Source organism: Eumetopias jubatus, unplaced genomic scaffold, assembly GCF_037043125.1.
Source record: "Eumetopias jubatus isolate StellerSeaLion01/CBP00866 unplaced genomic scaffold, mEumJub1_p1.0 scaffold_6, whole genome shotgun sequence".
NCBI lineage: Eukaryota > Metazoa > Chordata > Mammalia > Carnivora > Otariidae > Eumetopias > Eumetopias jubatus.
Genome location: NW_028274812.1, coordinates 115,569,490 through 115,591,372, shown reverse-complemented (window position 1 = coordinate 115,591,372; position 21,883 = coordinate 115,569,490). Strand labels below are relative to the sequence as shown.

General features: G+C 45.6%; 1 protein-coding gene and 1 pseudogene across 1 annotated transcript; both read right to left on the bottom strand.

Moving 5' to 3' along the window:
- Nucleotides 1-1,648: 1,648 nt before the first annotated feature.
- On the bottom strand, nucleotides 1,649-21,282 carry PPIL1 (peptidylprolyl isomerase like 1). Its single transcript, XM_028120608.2, has 4 exons — nucleotides 20,984-21,282; nucleotides 17,667-17,821; nucleotides 3,432-3,500; nucleotides 1,649-2,861 (listed from the first exon to the last, which is right to left on the bottom strand). The coding sequence occupies exons 1-4, from the start codon at nucleotides 21,037-21,039 to the stop codon at nucleotides 2,641-2,643; spliced, it is 501 nt and encodes a 166-aa protein (XP_027976409.2). The 5' UTR covers nucleotides 21,040-21,282; the 3' UTR covers nucleotides 1,649-2,640.
- LOC114222200 (small ribosomal subunit protein uS13-like) lies at nucleotides 4,705-6,599 on the bottom strand (annotated as a pseudogene).
- Nucleotides 21,283-21,883: the final 601 nt, after the last annotated feature.

The window sequence follows — 21,883 nt, the reverse complement described above, 5'->3', positions numbered from 1 at the left end:
GGGCTCCCTGCTCAGCGGGCAGTCTGCTTCTCCTTCTCCCTCTACCCCTCCCCCGGCTCATGCTCTCTCTCTCACTCTCAAATAAATAAAATCTTAAACAAAAAAGGCAGAAGGGAAGTTTCTAAAAGCTTAGTCTCAGGAGCCAAAGCCAGAAGCAGTTAAAGCTCATTCTGTACTTTGAATTTCTTCACTCTTCCAAGGCCACCACCGGTCAAGGAGGCAGATGGGGTTATGGTGCTGACCGCCCCATGCTCTTAGGAAGATCTTCCCCACCCCCAATGTCATGTTGGACAAACATGACCTCTGGGATCTCACTACTCAAGGTATGGTGTCTAGATCAGGAGTCACCATCTCCTGGGAGCTGGACAGAAACGCAGAATCTCTGGCCAGATGCTGAATCCTGATCTGCTTCCTAGCAGGTTCCCCCGGTGATTCTTACGTGTGGTCAAGTACGCCAAGAGTACTGTACTCAGGTCCTTCTTTCCTTCTCAAAGTAGTGAGAGCATGTTTCCGCTACCCCCATGACCTGGGTGAAAATGCGTATTTTCAGGATTATAACTCTGGGAGGTAAGTGCTCCTAGAGGTGGATCCAATTATGTCTGCCCAGTCTAGGCCAAAAGAAGTTTCTATTTCCCCAGAGTCTAGAACAGTACTTTGCCCAACACCACGGCTGAAAAGCTATAAAGCCATTTACATAGTTTGTTGTTGGGTTTTGCTTTTTTGTTGTTGAGAGAAAAGAAAGAGAGGGATGGAAAGAGAGGCTGAACCTGGGGAATGCTTGGGGAATAGAACTTTTAGGCCATTCCATGAAGTAAATCATCATTTCCAAAATTCACGGACTGATAAAGAAGAACACTAAAACTACAATCCACTCTTCAATTAAGGAGCTATCAATTTAAGGAAGGTACAGTACGTACTGCCTCTGGGTCCAGAACAACAGGAAGGTAGATTTCCCGCACGTTCAAGGAATGCTTTAGGTCTCTCAGCACATCCGCCTGGCTCCTCCACAGGTGATTCTCCCTCACTCAGAACTGCCAAGCGACATCACTTAGATTCTTTCTTCGGTACCGCCTTGTTTATTTATTAAAATTTTTAAAAGATTTTATTTATTTGAGAGGGAGAGAGAGAGAGAAGAGCGTAAGCGCACACGGGCAAGGGGAGGGGCAGAGGGAGAAGCAGGCTCCCCGCTGAACGAGGAGCCCAACATGAGGCTCGATCCCAGGACCCTGAGATCATGACCTGAGCTGAAGGCAGCCGTTTAACCAACTGAGCCACCCAGACGCCCCTGGTACTGTCTTTTTAAAGTCAGACCTGCTCTTGAATATGCACAAACCTAAAATATGGGAAATCTTGAAGCTGAGCCCCGCAACACTACTTGAGATCGTTTACAGGTTAAAATGACTGTTTAAACTTCATGTAGGGGGCGCCTGGGTGGCTCAGTCATTCAGCGTCTGCCTTCAGCTCAGGTCATGATCCCAGGGTCCTGGGATGGAGCCCTACATCAGGCTTCCTGCTCGGCAGAGAGCCTGCTTCTCCCTCTCCCACTCCCCTTGCTTGTGTTCCCTCTCTCACTGTCTCTCTCTGTGAAATTTTAAAAAAATCTTTAATAAAACTTCATGTAGTATTTAAAATCAGACCACAGCAGCAATGTCAACCATCAGTGGCATTTTATTTGGGAAGTTTCTATATATTACATAGATGTTCCTTTCTCTTACCACCACCACACACCCCGTAAAAAAAAAAAAAAAAAAAAATCAGAAAGACTTAAAAAAAACCTAACATATAAAATCTCTTAACTAGTTTCTCTAGTCTTAGGTTAAAAAAACTTAAATGGTGCCTCTCCTTTATGACAATACTGCTTTTTCAGGAGAATTCATAGTCTGTCTTTATGGCTCACTACAGATTTCTACTCCTTCCTGGGGAAAAAATGGTCAATGTTTCTGCTTCCTTTTAATAAATTCCTTTCTTGATTATTACACATTATCATTCCCCACTTGACACCTTCTTAGAAACTTGATTGCTGGATGCATTTTTCATTTGGCAAAAATTCAATGTGGCTTTGCGTGGGATGTCTAAGTGTCAGAAACAGCAGTGTTGATGTTCTGATTTTGAGAGGGAAAATATATATAGAGATGCATACATTCCCGGAAGAACAAATGTAGGAGACTGAAATAGGGTGTGCACAGAGTTAAGAAGGCTGATAGACACTACTTGGTTTTGAATTCTGTGGCTGTCAGCCACTGAAGACTGCAGTGTAGGCCAGAATATAAATCTCTGCAGGAAGAAGTTTGGTCAGGCACTACGGAACGACAGAGTCGGCTTCATCTTGTTCCAAGTGTATCAGCACAGACACATGCCAGGAGGGGCAGTACGCTCACTTGCAAGGAGCCGTTCCCTGTGAATGATCATTTATGAGCATTTCTGCAAATGCTCTGTAAACCTAGGCACCGGGGGAAGAGAAAAGAAGCATCCTCTGAAAATATACTTCCATCTCTAACTCACCCAAGCCCCCAGGTCTCCTGAGCTGTGTGACTTGCAAAGCCAAAATGGAGTTTAAGTACGTGTCCTTCTAGGTCATCTGAAAGCGGGTTCACTGGGGCCATCTCCAAAGATCTGGGTGAGTGCAGGGCAGCAGCAAGCCTACCCAGAAGGGTACGCCTTAATGATCTTCACATCGTCCACAGGGCGGTCCTGGGGGTTTGTTTCCACCATTCCTACTCGATTCACCATTCCTATACCCTGGCACACGCGGCCAAAAATGGTGTGCTTGCCGTCAAGCCACTGGGTGGGGGCTAGGGTCACGAAAAACTGGCTGCCGTTGGTGTCTGGCCCCGCATTGGCCATGGCGAGAATTCCAGCCCCTAGTGGGAAAAATGAAGAAAGAGTACGAATAACCCCCAAAGCTCCAGCTGGGTGCGTCTTCCACCACCCCAGACTTTATTCTGGCCTCCATCGTCAATCATGTAACCCAAACACTCTTCTCCCCTGCCCCCCCCCCACCGAGGGCAGGCTCCCTGCCTTTACACAAAGGCCGTCACCGCCCTACTCCAACAACCGCCCTCCTACTCTTCACCTACTCCCCAGCTTCTCTATCCATGATGATCCCCACTAACTGCTGGACCATGTTCCCGACGCCCCGCAAAAACCCAGCAAGATCTCTAGGCCTCTTTGAGGAAACTTCCGCTTTCCCATAGTTTGCAACAGCAACATTCAACAATCAGAGTCTAGAACACTCAGACCAGCACTGTGAATTATGCAGGAGAGAGAGGTGTCCGTCACTCTCTCTAACCCACCAGGGCTCTTTGTGGCGCCGCAGCTGGTCAGCTCCGTGGCACCCTGCCACGGTGTCAGGCATGCACCCAGAATCACAGCCAAGACTGAGCTTTTCAAATCCACTCCCTGCCACCCGTGCAGCCAGATTATATACTTACCCGTGAATTTCAGGTCTGGATGAAGTTCATCCTCAAACTGCTTGCCATAGATAGACGCACCACCCCGACCTGCCAGGTTAGAAGATGACAGACCAGGTCCATCAGTCCCACGCTCTACTCACAGCAAGAATTATGGCTCAGGGTCAAAAGATTTTTCGGAGTTCAGGAAAGGAAAAAGCAGTGAGCACGCCTAGCCCCCTGCTAAGCATATTGCAACTACAGAGCCCAGCAGCAGAATCAAGCACTGACACAGCACATTCAAATCACTGGTTTCATTCAGGTAAGATGTTTCTTTTCAAAATAACACTAAGAGTGTTTTTCCCTGGGTATTAAAGTAATACACATTCACTGTCAAATATGCAGAAAGCACAGAACATTCTCAAAAGAACATTAAATTTCCCTAGAATCTAACCATCTACAGATAACTACCATTTTTAATTTGATGTATTAAGAGATTTCTTAATTTTTAACTTTTTAAGGAGTATTTTAGACAGGAGTGCCCCAAGTCTTAACCCTGTGCCCATCACAGACATTGCTAACCAATCGGCATTCCTCCCTGCTGAGCTTTGATCTGTATCCTACCAACTCAGAACTCCAAGCAGCCATTTTTAATGGATTAGAGATGGCCCAAGAATTAAAACCTATTTGCTGTCCTTGATGGCAATGAAGGAAAATAACATTCATTTTGGTCAAAAATACCCAGCTTAAGGAGAAGAGAGATGGTGGAAAGTGGCGATGTGGCAGAAAGGGATAATATTATAGCAGGCAGAGTCCATTGAGAGGAGAGGTAGTGTATCACAAGGATATTATGAAGAAACATGAGATTAGGAATGATCTGCTAGCAACATCACCACCACATGCTATTTATATTATGTCCACAAGAGTGTGGTACTGTGCACCCAGGTTCTGTTCTTAGAGCAAAATGATATAATAATTATAGTTTTCCCAGTGGAAAAAAATGTCCTAATAGGAGGCAACTCTCCTAATCAATTATTTAGTAAAATAAATATGACTTGTTGAACAACTTTGGTTTCTCCAAGATGACAAAACAGCCTGGAACAAAGTGAACATTGCATTTATCAGCTTACTCTGCTTGCCTGGCAGCCAGAAAACAGCCCAGACACAGGGAGCTAGCCTCCTACAGCCTGCTATGAAAGTAGGATGTTAAAGCACCTCTCCCCCAGGCCCTCCCAGGTGAAAATCCCTTGCATCAACTTTTAGGATGTTCCACCAGAGAGAGCCTATCACAGCCTCTGGCTCTGGAAGAAGACACTTCTTTTTTTTTTTTTTTTTTTTTTAAAAGACTGACCCTGGAATAATGACCTGAGCCAAAGGCAGACGCTTAACCAACTGAGCGACCAAGGAGCCCCTGGAAGAAAACACTTCGAAGGGGTGCCAGGATGGCTCAGTTGGAAGAAAACACTTCTCATGCAAACAGACATGGGGGTGAATCCTAACAGACTCAGAGAAATCTCCCGCTTGGCCCAGGCTACCTATCCTTCTGGAAAAGTACCCAACTACTGAACCTTTTAAAAATTCATTCCCAAAATTCCAACCTGCCAGCATACTATTTTTTGTTTGTTTGTTTGCTTAGGTGTATAAACTATTTTATTAACAGACAAGGCCTACAGATTTATTTCTTCTTGGACACATCCATGGTGCAGCCACGGCACCCTGGGGTCTTGGTGTGCTGGCCTTGGACATGAAGTCCCCAGAAGTGGCGCAGCCCTCTGTGGGCCCTAATCTTCTTCAGTCTCTCCAGGTCTTCACGAAGTTTATTGTCCAGACCATTGGCCAGGACCTGGCTGTACTTTCCATCCTTTATGTCCTTTAGTCTGTTCAAAAACCAGTCTGGCAGTGAATCATGGAACACTACATCAAAAACTAATGATGTAATGTATGGTGATTAACCTAACAATAAAAAAATTTAAAGAAAAAAAAACCAGTCTGGGATCTTATACTGGCGAGGATTCTGCGTTATGGTGATCACACATTCCACCTTATCCTCAGTGAGCTCTCCGGCCCTTTTGGTGAGATCGATGTCTGCTCTCCTCAACACCACATGAGCCTATCTTCGCCCCACACCCTTAATTGCAGTGATGGCAAAGGCTATTTTCCGCTGCCCATCGATATTGGTGTTAAGTACTCGCAAAATGTACTGGAACTTCTCAGGGATCACTAGAGACATGGCGGCGGCCCCAGCGGCTGCGTGTAGGCGTCCTGTGGAAGAGCTGCCAGCATACTTTTAAACAGCAATTATGTGACCAATACATTCTCTCTGACTAGGGAGTCAAGGTTCCTGCCTGAGGCTGGGGGCGGAGGGGATGGTGAGTGGGAGTGCTAGGGCTGAAGATGGAAGAGAAGGCTGAGCGGGCAAAGTGTGGTCAAGCCCTAAGTCTGGGGCTTGGGTGAGCGAGTGGAGGATGAAGTTCAGTAGTGGGCTGTCCATCGCGGCCTGAGCCTTGGAAGTGTGATCCCTGCAAGCTGGGGGCCGCCAGGATGAAACCTCAGGGCCCCTGTCCTCCAGGAACTGAAAGCCGTCACGTAAACGGCACCGCAAACAGGAAGGCTAAGGGATGGGCCAGTCAAGAGTCCGAGATGAAGCCAGGGGTTTTCAGTCATCAAGTGATGAGGGGGAAGAGCACGGAGGCCCCTCTGTCCTCACGAGGCAAAGGTGGACCAGCTGCAACTAGTTTGGGGTCTCTACAGCACCATTTCTACATAATATGTTATGGTTTCATAACCTAATTCAACCCAGTAGGGTTTGCAACAAAATGTCAGAAAGACAAATCATTCCAATCAAAACATTCCTTTGGGCATGTGGAACAGGGGAGCGATGGGAGGGGACAGCAATGATCAAAGAGTTTGCTTGTGCAGAGCAGGCTACACAGATGCCAACGATCACATACAAAGCTGACCATCTGGGAGGTTCGAAGTCAAAACTTCGCCGTGTGCCTCCCCCAGTGCAGGCAGATACAACAGGGGTCAGGCACTGGTCTGGTTTCTGAACTCTGTACCCTGAGAGTTCTTTTACTCTTCTGTCCTTTGCTTTCAACATTTAGTCTACGTACTTAGTATTTCAGACATACAAAAGAGACAAAGAATGTGACGAACAACTGCACCTTCCCCTCAGAAATAGGGTGACTAATCCAGTCCAAGACCGCGTGTCCGCACCCCGTGCACTCCGCACCCCCCTCCCCCCTCCCCCCAGCTAACAACGGTGTCAAATAGTCACATTTTGCCCTCGGGGAACCACTATGGTGACCAGGAGTTTGTCACTTCCATGCGTTTTCCTTTCTACCACCTATGTATGCATTCGTAAAAAAATGTATTGTTGCTCTGCATGTTTTTAGGGTTATACACATGCAATTATATTCTATGGATTCTTCTGCAACGAGCTTCTCTGTGTAAGTGATATTTATGCACTTGGTTCCATGCAACTCTCTGCAGTATTCATTCCACCACACGTTCATAACGCCAATCTTCTCTTTTCTCATGCTGACGGTTATTTAGGATCCTTTCTGTATGTCTTTGCTTTTATAAACCACGCTGCAGTAACTATTCTCGGACTGTCTCCCAGACACACGTGCAGACGCTCAGGGGCTACACCTCACGGCAGACAGGCAGGATCACAGTTTGAGTACTTCCCCATTACCACATGTCCTCGAATATCTTGCCAGAAGTGGCCCCAATGTGCACCCCTATCCACAGTGCTCACTCTTACTGCTCTAGGTCCTTCAGCCAGACTTTCTAACATTTGTCAGGCCGAGAGGTGTCAGATTGCTTGTGTCTTAACCTGCATTTCCTTGAAGGTGTGCAGAGTTTCATGTTTACTGGCTATTTACCCTTCCTCGTCTGGCAACAGCCACTTATCTACTGAGTGGTTTGACATTTATATATATATATATGTTATATTATTAGGATTCGTATTCTGGATACTAATCCTTGGTCAGTGACTGCTTTTGCAAATACTTTCTTCCGGTGGACTTTTTTTTTTCACTCTTTTTGGGGTCTTACACACAGAATTTTTTGCAGGTGAAATTCCTTCATCTTTTTATGATCTGTGTTTCTGCTCTTTAAAAAAAAAAATATCTTCCCTTATCCCCCATTCTCCTCTGATGTCTCTTCTCCCTGCTCATTGCCTGTAGAAACTTCCCACAATGAACTGGAGTGGCCCCTAAGACATGCAGAGGGGTTTCTCACACAAAGATTACCATACTTACTGCTACTTATCCCCACCGCTCCCAGGCCACAGCTGATGGGACCATGGCTTAATACCCAGCCCCAAAGCGGCCACAGGTGGGCCAATGACCCATCAGGAGGCCCAGGTGAAAGCTCCGCCTGGGGCACCCGACACCAGAAGGCCACTGACCAAACCAATCAAAAACCTCTCTTCTAGCAAGAGAGCACCTAACTGCAGGTTAGCTGTCCTCTGAGCATTTCTAACCCCTTCTCTAACCCCTTCTCCATGGCCTGCCTCAACTTCAGAGACAAGGAAAGCAGGTACTGACCAGTTCCTTTTGCAGGTGGTCAGAAGTGACCAGTTCTGACTTACTGATACAAACTTACTGATACAAGCTTGCTGAGTAGAGTTTCTGGGAAAGCTACAGCTTTCCTGATAAAAAGGGACAAACACACTCCTGCTGTCTTTCACCCGCAGCTCTTTCCCTATCTTCCCCCTTTGAAAGCAGAGGTGATGTCAGGAGCAGCAGCAGCCATTTTACAACCATAAGACAAGTTTGAGATCAAAGGCCAACACACTAACAGTGGTGGAATGGAAGGACATAGTAAGCCTGGGTCCCTGAGAGCTCTGGGGGGGCAGGTGAACCAATGCCTACAATTGCTTACCTTCAGACATTTTGTTATGTGAGAAAAACAAAAGCTCTCTTCCTTCTGTTACTTGTAGCCAAAAGCATCCCAAACTGATACAATCCATTAGTAACAGAGTCTTCTGTTAGGGGGAACTAATTGGTGGAGCTGCTGTTGGATTACCAGGGCAAATGCCAGACACCGGAGGAAATGATGCTACATTTCTCCAAGAAGCTTTGCAGGTCTTAGGAGTGCTCTCTTCCTCGCTTGCCTCTGGGGCCAGAGAGATCCAGATTTTCGTCCCAACTCCACCACTTACTGGCTGTGTGGCCTTAAGCAAGATACTTATCCTCTCCAAGCCTCAGTTTCCTTGCCGGAAAAGTAGGAATAGCAGTAGTACTTGCCTCACAGGCTTGTTAGGAGATAGTTAAAGGGAGCTCAGCATCACTGATAATACTGCGTTGGCTTCATATTTTCCACTACATGGTTTCCGTGCACTCAGATAACCTGGGCATTTTCCGGGAAAGGGAACTGTAGGCAGTGATCAGTTCACCCTGGCGGCTGGCCTGCCTTGATTTACGGCAGTTCCTCGGTGGGCAAACCTCCGCCCCTCCCGCCGCTCCCTCGCTGCTCCGTGAGTGTAATGCTGCTGCTTATTTCACTGACAAAAAGGCAGAGCAGAACCTCCACAGGCTCTCACGGCGGAATCCACTACCCTTCCTGTATGTCCTCCCATTTGCTATCCTTCTTCCCTTATTGATACATTGTATGAATACCCTGCTCATTGGACTATCCCACCACTACAATCCCATTACCTTTAAGGAACTTTGCAACTATAATTCCTCCCAGTCCTGTATCAAGTTTTCTTTCTAGTGCATTATTCCTATTAGCATTAAAAAAAAAGTGGTATTACTATTTCCTGTCTTAAAAAATAAACACAAAGCTCCATCTCCAAGTATCCCCCTATGTCTCTGCATCCCTTCACAGAAAAACTCAAAAAAAGTTGTCAGCACTTGGTGTCTTGGTTTCCTCTCCTGTCTCTGAACGTTCCCTCTCCATTCAGACTTTTGCCCTCACCACTCCACTGACCTGGCTCTCGTCAAGGTCATCAGTGACCACCAAGTCATTAAATCCAACGGTCAATCCTTGGGCCTCACCTTGCCTGCTCCATGAGCAGCATCTGACAGCTGACGTCACCCCTCTTGAGATCCCGCCTTACTGGTGGCTACCCTCTGCCCTCTCTCCTTTCACAGATTAGACCTGCACTGACGTCTGAAGACCTCTCCTTCCAACCCCTGCTCCCTTGCCCCTTTAACTTTCACAGGTGTTATCCCAATCAGTGTCCTGAATGTCTAACTCTGTCTTTGCATCTGCGTCCCAGAGGACCAGAACCAACAGAACCACTATCACCCTAGTCCAAATACAAAAAAACTCTGGCTTTGACAACAACGAAAGCTTCCAATTGGTCTCCTTGCTTCCAGCCTGGTCGTCTTCTTTTTTTTTTTTTAAGATTTTATTTATTTATTTAACTGACAGAGAGAGAGAGAGACAGCGAGAGAGGGAACACAAGCAGGGGGAGGGTCAGAGGGAGAAGCAGGCTTCCCGCTGAGCAGGGAGCCCGATGCGGGGCTCGATCCCAGGACCCTGAGATCATGACCTGAGCTGAAGGCAGGCGCTTAACCAACTGAGCCACCCAGGCGCCCCAGCCTGGTCGTCTTCTTTCCACGCCAGTTAATTCTGCACATGGAAGCCAGGGGGATCCTTTTAAAACAAGCCTCATCATGGCAGTCCTCTGCTCAAAATCCTCCAGTGACAGTTCATTACACTTAGGACAATATCCAAAGTCTCCACGACAACTTATGAGACTCCATGACCCGGTGCTCTGCTACCCTCCAAAGTCATCTCCTACCATCCTTCCCCTCACTCACCCACTCCAGCCACACTGGTCTGTGCTGTTTCTTGCCAAGCACACTCTGGTCTAAGGCCTCTGATTGCTATTCCCCCCTGGAGTGTCCTTGCCCATGACACTCTCAGCCTCACTACTTTATTCAGAGCTCTGCTCAAATGCCACCTTATCAGAGAGGTCTTCCCTAATCACACTATCCAAAATAGCACCTTCCTCACTCTCTATCCCAGGGATTCTCAACTGAGGGTGACTTTGCCCCTTAGGGACACTGGACAATGTGTGGAGACATTTTTAGTTGTCACACTGAGGGGTTCTACTGGCATCCGGCACGGCGAGGTCAGGGACACAGCTAAACATCCTACAATGCACAGATAGCCCTCTACAGCAAAGAATTATCCAGCCCAGAATGTCAATAGTGCCAAGGTTGAGAATCCCTGCTTATACAGTATTTTTTCCATATCATTTGTCATGACCTGATAGTATATCATGTACTTAGTTGTTAACTGTCTCACCCACTAGAATGTGAGCTTCACAAGGGCTTTCTTCCTCACTATTCTACCTTCCCAGCTCTTAGAACAATGCCTGGAATATGGCAGGAGTCCAAAAGACATTTGTTAGATAAGTTAACAACCAAAATAAATAATAAATGACATCTTTTTAAGATCCTATTTTGTGTCAAGCCTGTAGTCACCATTTTACAAACATCAGCTCATTTACTACTCACAACTCCATGAGGTGCATACAACCAAACCACACTCCGCATTTATAGCTAAGAAGGCTCACGTAACTTGTCTACACTTAATAAGTTGTTTGTGTGAAGCTAAGATTCAACCCCAAGCCCACTGGCCTCTACGACCCAGGCTGTTCACCCCACGCTAAGTGACCTTGCCATATACTACCACTGAAGTAAATTTCCTCACATATTTTTCTTATCCCAGACGCAAGAAACTCTGGAACCCAAAATAGTTCCAGAATGATGTTAGATCAAATGTGAACTCCTGTCTGGGCGTCTCCATGAACTGGTCTGATCTTAGGCACCGTGCTATCTCTAACTACTCTGTGCACTCTGTCCCCAATTGTCCCCTTAACTGTCCCCTAAACATGCAGTTCAGGGACCTTAGAAATCACACCACAGACATTTGTCCTGGACACGGAGAGGTGGCTAGATTATGTCACAGAGCCGGTCCAGCATGTGAGACACGACATGTGGGTTACTGGGCTCTCTTTCACCCTTGACAGGTCTCTGTCACTTATGCCTCTGCTCTGTACTCTTTCTTCTTCCTAAATCTAAAATGCCCTTCCCTATCCTCCCAAGAGTTAAAATTCTACATTTCCTTCAAGGCCCACCTCACAATATGCCTCCATCCCATGCTAATCCCACTCCACTGTACTTTTTCTCTTATTATTCCAACCTCTGTTATATAGACGATCCAGAGCGTACAACCGTATATTTGCATATTATATTATTACTCTCTAGTTATTTCTTATCAGAACTATCTTGTCTTCCTGGCAGAGAAGGGAGAGCTGCAAGGAAAAGAAAATGCCTTGGCTTCTAATGCTTAAGTCTCTTCACGGGACTTAGAATAGTACAGGATACCCAGCAGACTCTTAGCAAATATTCATCAAATGAATAAAATTAACAATGAGCTTGCTGTTCAACACGTTAAATCTCAGGTGTTCCTGGGGCTACCAAGAGGAGATGTGAAGTCAGAGGGAGGGTGATGCAAAGCATTATCAGCATGTAATTAATCACTGCAATCACGCCAGCTGGTGAGCACTGAGAGGCTAAGTGCAGAGCATGAAGAGCGAAAGGAAGGGCTTGACAGGATGCCATGTCTTATAGGGAGGAGAGTAAGCGAAGAATTTGTAGAAGCAGATAAAAAGACATTCCAACAGCTAAGGAAAAAGACAGCATATAGTTATTATAAGAAGAGAAATTTAAGAGGGAAAATACTTTAAAATCCAGTAGGAAGTCAAAGATATTTGAATTGAGAAAACACCTGGCAAAGGTGTATAAGAAAAAACCATGGAAAGAATGGTCACAGAGTAGCCAGACTGAGCGACAGTTGGGGACAGAAATAGTACACTGGCTTGCTGATGAGCCCAGGACGCCTCATGCTGCTCATCTGAGATGTGTGGCAAAAAACGTGTTACCTAATCAGGGAGCAGTTCACATCAGTGACCCAGGAGGGCCTAACTCTTGTTTGCCTTCTACCATAGACCTGCCGGCTCAATCATTCATTATACTTGAGGCTGGATGCAATTATTTAGAAATCTTCTGAGTGATTCAATTTCATTAAAATTGCATCATGGAAATGTGACATTATGAAGGATTGCAAACCGATTATAGAAATATAGGAAAGCTCTGACATGAGCAACTCACATCGGAGTCACTTCCAATTCTTGTACACTCATCATGGACTCTCTCAGCTCACTGGTGTTATGAATTAGAATTTTATCTCACAACAAGGGAGAAGAAGAAGACAGGAAAGAAGTACATCAAAGTGTTTACAGGACACTTTCAGATAAAGAAGCGGAGTGAAAGGGCACCTGGGTGGCTCAGTCAGTTAAGTGTCTGACTCTTGATTTCTGCTCAGGTCATGATCTCAGGGTCCTGGGATCCAGCCCCACGGGCTCTGTGATCAGCATGGGGTCTGCTTCTCTCCCTCTCTCTCTGCCCCTCCCCACCCCAAGCGCGAACATTCTCTCTCTCTCCCTCTCTAAAATAAGTAAATCTTGGGCGCCTGGGTGGCTCAGTTGGTTAAGCGACTGCCTTGGGCTCAGGTCATGATCCTGGAGTCCCGGGATCGAGTCCCACATCGGGCTCCCTGCTCAGCAGGGAGTCTGCTTCTCCCTCTGACCCTCTTCCCTCTCGTGCTCTCTCTCTCTCATTCTCTCTCTCTCTCTCAAATAAATAAATAAAATCTTTAAAAAATTAAACAAATAAAATAAAATAAGTAAATCTTAAAAAAAGTGGAGTGAAGCAGGATTGGCTCCTGCCTCCCCTAATGCCCGATGAAACACACAAAATTCCATTTGTTTCCAAGCTCCAAATTCACCAGCATCAACCAAATAAAAAGGAAACAAACTTATTACAAAAATTCTGAAAAGAGTCACCGAGGAAAGAAATGAGCGATTCTTCCGCCTGCACTCTCTAAAAGTAGTAATCAGGAAAGAAGGAGTATAACTCAGAGGATTCTTACAAACATCCTCCAGTTCTGAGAAGCCAATAGAAGGGTGGGTGGGTTAGCAACCCTGAAAAAGGTAAAGAGAAGCCCCTAATGGCAGAAGCCTGTGCATACCAGAGGCGCTCAGGAGCAACATGGCAGGCCACCAGCACCTGGCACCTTGGGGGGGGGGAGCACTGGGCCATGATGGGTTCAGGACAAACTACCCCAAAATATGGTGCTTTGGCATACTGAATTTCAAGTTGAAGGAATCTGAGAAACATCAGCTACGAGAAGGACATTCTGACCTTCCCCTGAAGTAGGTCCGAAGATCCTCATGTGAGAGGGGCCGTCCCTGTACCTGCAGGAAAAGAACATCTCATCTCTAAGACAGAAGGACCCCCAGAGGAACCTGAAAGAACAGGCCTTGCTGTTTCCCCCAGTTTACTACATTTAGCTCAGACTCCCTTCGTCCTAGCACATTTTCCCACAAATTTCCACTCTTGGTCAAACCTAGCACAAAAACACTCAGGTACACCCTATTCTTCAGGTCTTCATTTCTTTATCAAGGCCGTGGTGTCATCAAAACTTAGAGCCAACAGGGGCGCCTGGATGGCTCAGTCGATTAAGTGTCTGCCTTCGGCCTGGGTCATGATCCCAGGGTCCCGGATTGAGTCCCCACATCAGGCCCCCTCCTCAGCAGGGAGCCTACTTCTCCCTCTCCTTCTGCCCCTCCCCCTGCTTGCGCGCTCTCTCTCTCTCTCACAAATAAATTCTTAAAAAAAAAAACAACTTACAGCAAACAAATTTGTATGCTTTTCTCTCATCAATCTGTCTTGTTATGGAGACCCAGCTATGAATGAAAAAGGGTAGGAGGATCTTTTGCCTCCGCCACAGCTATTCTCAGGGGACTCCTGGGTTGGGGGGGGAGGGATACCCACTGACTGGTGAAGGGGACCCATGGGCAGGACTTTAACAGCGGCTGGGAAAACAGAACAGCGGCTAGTCCTCCCACAAGGTGCACTCTACGTTAGCTCTCCTACCACCTCATCGGGCTGGAGTAAAATGAAGAGAAAGCATCTTAGCATCTGGACTGGGGAGGACAACTGGTCCCACAAGGGTGGGGACAATGACAAAGGGAATGCACTTACAGTGTATCTGAGCAAATCAAAGGTACGCACAGCATCAGTGCCGACAGTGAGCATGGGTAAGATGAAAAGAAATGGCACAGAAACTACGCAAACATATTACAACAAATGGAAGGAGACGAAGAAAGCGTGTAAGAAAAAAAAAACAAAACACCTGAGGAACTCAGTCTGGGAGAAAAACATAGTCCAAGAAGGGCTTCTCTGCAGCTGTCTCAAGCTAGAGATGCTTCAACAGAAAGAAGAATCCAATAAAACAAGAGCTCAAAGACAAGATAACAAATCAAGAGAATAAGGTGAAAAGATTGCAGACTAAGGAAACAGACTGAGAGCCCCGTGACACCAATACGGAGCTAATCAATCTATTAGAGCAGTACAGAACAGGACAGACATGACTAAAAGTTGAATAAGGCACAGAGTAAAGGCCTGACATTATCTCAGTGGATGCGGGGAAGAAATAGAAAAACATCATCCCACATACTCAAAAGAAATGTAATAGATATGGAAGGCAGAGGTCATGAAACAGAGAATAACTAGTTTCCTGAAACAGAAAATCAGAGCAAGCATTAGAGAAAACATTCAAAAATACAAATCAAAACATTTTCCCCCAAGCTGAAGGAAGGAGTAAATCTGGCCTCAGTATTCCCCAAAGCCACGCTTAAAACCAGAAGGCAACAGAGCGGAACTGTCTAAAACGATCTGAGGGGACGAGTATGGCCCAAGAATAGCAGACCCAATCTACTGTTTTCAAATTCTCAAACATGATTGAGTTACAAAATATAACACCCCCTAGCCCTTGCAATACAAACCACTCAACAGGAAAGTCTGCCCTCCAACACTTGGGAACAGAAAAGTCTAGCAGTGGGCACTGAACCCTCTTAAATGCAGAACCCATACTGTAGCTGAGGGAATCAAGCACAGAGTAGAAAATGTACTCTGACAAGGAAAAATTAAACTAATGACAAAAACTGAGAGTGAGGGAGGGAGTATAGGTGTGAGGTAATAGAGGATGTATGAATATATGGATATACCTACATATACCTATCCCTGGTTCACAGTACTCACGGTACAGAGCTCCTAAAACTCTTGTAATTTCCTGAGTGATAGGAACACTAGGAGAATCTGTTGTTCTAATATTTGGTCTTTTTTATTTTTTTAAAGATTTTATTTATTTAAAATGACAGAGAGAGAGGCAGCGAGAGAGGGAACACAAGCAGGGGGAGTGGGAGAGGGAGAAGCAGGCTTCCCGCGGAGCAGGGAGCCCGATGCGGGGCTCGATCCCAGGATCCTGGGATCATGATCTGAGCCGAAGGCAGACGCTTAACCGACTGGGCCACCCAGGCGCCCCTAATATTTGGTCTTTGACCTGTCCTTGAAACAGGGCTTCTAAAACCTTTTTAAATTCCTAAGTTATGATAAGAACACTAGGAGCATCTTTTGTTCTAAGGAGACAGGTGGGATCCTCAATGGCTCCTGGATGAGGACTGGTCACCAGAAAGACCAAGCCATGATGAAAAGCTTGGAATTTTCAGTTCCCACCAGGTCCCCCCCTCCCCACCCCTGCTTCTCCAGAAAGAGGAGAGGACCTGGAAATGGAGGTAATGATTGATCATGCCTACATGAAGAAGCCTCCTCAAAATCCCAAGAGTACAAGGGTCAGAGAGTTTCCAGGTGGGCAAATACATCCCTTCCAGGAAGATGATGCACCCAAATTCCACAGGGACAGAAGCTCCTGCCCTCAGGACCCTCACAAACCTTACCTTATTCATCTCTTCATCTGATTGTTCATCTGTACCCTTTACCATATCCCTTAGTAAACTGGTAAACTGTTTCCACGAGTTCTGTAAGCTGCTCTGGCAAATTAAGGGGGGGGCGGTTACTGGAACATCTGATAACCTAGGCTTGGGACTGAAGTGGGGCAGGGGGCAATCTTGTGGGACTGGGCCTTAACCTGTGGGATCTGATGCTATCTCTAGTTAGATGATGTTGGAACTGACTTAAAGAGTAAGACACTCACTTGGTGTCACAGAATTGCTTGTGGGGGGTAAACCTCCATACACTTGGTGACCAGGAGGGTCAGAGGCAAAGTGATCTGTGTGAGTAGTAAAGGTGACATGCAGGAGAAAAACACAGAAGGGAAGAACTAGGTTTTTCCCAACATAGAAGGCAGGCAAAATGGAGTTTTTCCTAAACAATAGGAATGGGTAGAAATTTAAGTACTAATTGCCTAACCTTACATAGCAGGAAATCAAATTTTGGGTTATATATATAAAATTAAATTTTTTGTTTTAAAAAAATAGCATGCATGACATAGCCTATTCTTTTAAAATTATTTCCATTTAGCTAGTTATCCATCCATTCATCTATCCATCCATCCTTTTGACTAGGTATCTGAAAAGAAAAATGTCTAGAATAATGGCCACCAACAGTTAACATTAGTTGTTTCTAAGAAGTGGGAATGTTGCAGGATAATTAATCACTAACAGTGGTTAGAGATCTTTAGGAAGTATACTTATGAGTGTTCTTTTTTGTAGTTTCCTATATATACTGTATTTTTAAAAAAGACTTTATTTATTTATTTTGAGAGAGAGAGTGCTCAAGCAGGGGGAGGGGCAGAGGGAGACAGAGAATCTCAAGCAGACTCCACGCAGAATGCACAGCTCACACAAGGCTCAATCTCATGACCCGGAGATCATGACCTGAGTCGAAATCAAGTCTACCAACTGAGCCACCCAAGCACCCCTATACTGTACTTTTTACATGTGTCCACACACATTAAAGAAATTGAATGCCTCTGGTCATAAAGGATAAACAGAGAACTGAGAATGACAAAGAACAGGACTAAGAAAAAAGACAGCCACAGAGGATATCAAACTTATTTAAAGGCAAAAAAGCAGGAGCAGGAATCAGAGAGAAGATGCCGACCAAGAAGCAAGGGGTTTTGAAACTAACGTTAGTATCCACCGATTTCACTAATAAATCCCAGCTAAATGACAGTAACTCCCAAATTTGTACCTCCATCCCAGACCTTTCCATGAACTCCACACTCGTATCCCTTTACTTATTCAACACTCTAATTGAAGATCTGACAAGTATTTCAAATGGAATGTGTCCAAAACCAAAACCAAATTCTTGGTTTTTCCCCTCTACACATGTTCTTCTCTCAGTCTTCCCTATTTTGAATTCAGCCAAGGTCGGCTTAATATACCTGTCCCTGTTGGGTCACCTCCCTGGATCATGAAGTCTTTGATGATCCTGTGGAACTTGGTGCCATTGTAGTAACCTCGACGTGCCAACTCAGCAAAATTTTTACAGGTCTTCGGAGCATGCTTCCAATATAACTCCAGCACAATGATCCCCATGCTGCAGGGGGAGAGGACAGTAGAGCTCCAGTCAAGAACAAGGTCGCAACAGCAGGAATATTATGGGATTGATCCAGCACTCTTTATTTTCAAGCTTACATTAAGTCATGAAATTGTAATACACATCAGATTTCATGCTCGGCCAAGGAAAACATCACAATCACAATGTAAATAACATAAACACAGATACCTTCTTTGAGTAAAACACACAGGAGCTTCTGGTACTTCTTTTAAACAAAATAATTGTGGACGACTAAAAATTCGAACGAGCTTTATATATTAAAAAAAAAAGGGGGGGGGCGCCTGGGTGGCTCAGTTGGTTAAGCAACTGCCTTCGGCTCAGGTCATGATCCTGGAGTCCCGGGATCGAGTCCCACATCGGGCTCCCTGCTCAGCAGGGAGTCTGCTTCTCCCTCTGACCCTCTTCCCTCTCGTGCTCTCTATCTCTCATTCTCTCTCTGTCAAATAAATAAATAAAATCTTAAAAAAAAAGATTTTAAAAAAATATTAAGTGCAATTTTTTTTCTAATTTAAGGGTTGGTTATATGGGTTTCCCACGATCGGTGATTTTTTTTTTTTTAAAGATTTTATTTATTTATTTGAGAGAGAGAGAGAGAGAATGAGAGACAGAGAGCACGAGAGTGAAGAGGGTCAGAGGGAGAAGCAGACCCCCTGCCGAGCAGGGAGCCCGATGCGGGACTCGATCCCGGGACTCCAGGATCATGACCTGAGCCCAAGGCAGTCGCTTAACCAACTGAGCCAACCAGGCGCCCCTGATATTTTTTTAAAGGAGGACATTAACATATCAGGAATTTGTACTTATTTATACATGCATGAGTTTCTGGGTGGGGGTAGAAACTGGGTAAATGAGAAGCAGGAAGGCTTTCAATGAGTATCTTTTTTTAAACTTTTGTATTTTTGAACCATGTAAATATATTACCTATTTGTAAAAATTTTAATGGAAAAAAAAGGTACGCTTTGTGTGTATTTAGGAGGGGCGCAAAAAATGCAAAACCTGATTACTTCAAATCTCTATACTACCAAATGGGATGAGGACTTTCCCCCTGAAGTACAGCTAAGGAAAAGGAAAAAGTAAAATACAGACAGGTGCCTTCTCCTCCACTCCCATCACTCACCTAGATTTTAAGCTCCAAGAATATGAAAATTGAGGCAACTCTGTATAGCCTGGATACCCAGTGCCAAGCAAAGTGTGAGCATTCTATAAATATATATATCATATGTGCTACAACATAGCTTTCTAAAAGCCTACCAGCAATTCATCCTTCGCACTAACTTTTTTTTTAAAGATTTTTATTTATTTATTTATTTGAGACAGAGAATGAGAGATAGAGAGCACGAGAGGGAAGAGGGTCAGAGGGAGAAGCAGACTCCCCGCTGAGCAGAGAGCCCGATGTGGGACTCGATCCCGGGACTCCAGGATCATGGCCTGAGCCGAAGGCAGTCGCTTAACCAACTGAGCCACCCAGGCGCCCCACACTACTAAGTTTCAACAGGGATTAACACCTACTCTGTGCAAGGCACGGTTCTAGGTGTTTTTCCCCTCATGGAGCTTATATTCTGGTGCACATTTTTTAAATACAGGGAATAACTTTTTGGAATGGCAATCAGGAAATACCTATACAATTGTGAAATGTGCACACCTGTTGACAGCAATTTCGACTTCAAAGTGTTCTATAGCAAAACTTACAAATGTGCCTAAGGATACAGTATGTGTAACGGTATTTATTCCAGTATTTGTCATAACAAAAAACAAGAGGCAATTTAAATGTCCCTCAAAGAGGAAATGACTAAAATACAAAATATCAATTCTATGGGAAGCCGTATCAGCAAGTGAAAGAAAAGCAGATTACAGGGGGAAAAAACATAAACAGCATGATCATATGATCCTGTTTTTAAGAAACAGAACATAAAGGAGAAAAATGTTTATACATTCACAGAGAAAGATGTAGGTCATCCAATGAACTGCCAACTATTTCTACAGGAAGAGGTGGCTTTCATTTATTCTATACACTTCGATTTATTTTGTAACTTAAAAAAAATGCTGACAGGTGAATTCAGAAATTACTTTCAAGTTGGGGCCTGAAGAGGTAGAATATTGTCATATAAGGTGGGGAAGATGACCAGGGAGCAAAAGCAGTACCTGAGAACTGTGCTCTGGGGGAAAACAGCATGGCCAAGAACAGAAAGTAGACAGAGAACCAGGGCCTGGACCTTGGCTACTGATGTGGGAATGGCAGAAGATGTAGCTAGAGAGCTAGGCAAAGGCCAGACCAAAAAAGCAAAACAAAACAAAACAACAAACACACACCTTGAATGTCAGATTATGACTAATTTTATACTGTTGTAGCAGTAAGAAGTTACTTAAGGTTATTTGTCCTACTTTCGAAAGATCACTTAGGACTTTTTCCAAAGAGGCAATGGAATGAATGGGGCTAGAGAACGGAGGACGTGAGGCAGACAGACCAGGCTCCAAATGAGGTTCCCCTACTTACTAGATATATGGGTTTGGCCAAATCATTTAATTCGTAAATACTGTCATTTCCCCTGCTAAAATGGGAGAGAAAGTGGAATAACACCTACATGATTTGAGTTGCTAAGGGGATTAAACTAAATGAGATGCTGTACGTCAGGGGCATGGCACTAGCTGATTGGCGCTCGATGATACCGCTCTTTGATGGTGGGGAAATGCATTTCTTCCGGTGCCTTCCTGGTAATTTGTTTATACAACTAACTACTTACAACTTTTAGTAGTTACAGACCTGCCCCTTTCGCTACACTGCAAGGTCCTAAATGCAAGGCAGTGTGTCTTATGCACCTCTATCCTGATTCCAGACCCGACGTCGCCTGCTTGTAGACTCAACACATTCATTCTTCTCGAATGAACAGAGGAGTGAACCACGGGGTGCGAGGAGGGCAACCGGGCAGCTGTCGCTGAGGTTGCAGGGCAAGCCGGTGCGGAGCTCGGACGCGGACGGTGGCGGTCCCCATTCAGCCCCCAGGCGGCCCCGAAGGCCGCCGCTGCACGCTTCCCCACGAGGAGGCTGTGCTCCCGGGGTAGCACACCGGGAACCCAGCCCCGCGGCAAAGCCCAGGCTCCGCGTCGCCTCCGCCAGCCCAGCCCCAGAGGCCCGACCCCTCTCACCTGGTCTCCAAGTATACGTTGGGCGGTTGCCAGGAGTCTGGGGGGATCGCCGCCATAGCGCAGCCGACCGAATCCTGCAGCAAAGCTACTTCCGGTGTCGGTTCGTGGGGACCCTCCGCTGCTGCGCACACTTCCGGTCTTCGTTGTTCAACCTTTGCGATGCCAAGATCTGGGGAGGCAGAGACAAGGAAGAAGAAGAATCTCCCGTCCAAGGCCGAGAAACCGGGATGCGAGGCGAAAACAAGCTGCCTGCAAAGACGGAAAAAAGTGCAAGGTCCATTGTAGAGGTGGTCCCCAGGTGAAAAGACCGCGACACTCTCCGGACGCTCTGATTGGTTCGCTTAGGCGTGGAAGGCGGAAACAACCAGCAAATCTGCACTCCGATTGGAGATAATATCCTAACTTTCAATTGGGATAATTTCCTAGTTCCACAAAAGGGCAAGGACCTGAAAGGGAATGGAAATGAGTTGCTAGTGTCTGACCTTTGTAAGGCCCTTTACAATTTTAGTAGCGCTACACTTTATTCTTATCTACTCCACAAAGCAACCCTGTAAAGTAGATATTATTGTCCCCACTGTTCAGTTGTGAAAACTGAGACCCAGCCGTGGAATGATTTGTTCATTTGTCCATAGTCATAGAGCAAACCCGAGCCTCCAGACTCCACAAAGAGTCTGGAGAGAGGAAGGAGAAGGGCCAGGAAGAAAATGAGAAGGAAAGAGAGCTAAAGGAGAATGAAGATCAAAGAGATGAGGGCTAAAGCAGGGCTCAGAGTGACTGGCTGGGATAGATGCGATAGAAGGTTGTTAGGAGGGTTTGCTCAGGGCTAAAGGGACGCAGAGTCCCTGCGAAGTTTAGAGGGAGGACGAGAAGGAAATGGGGTAAGTAATCATATATTATAGG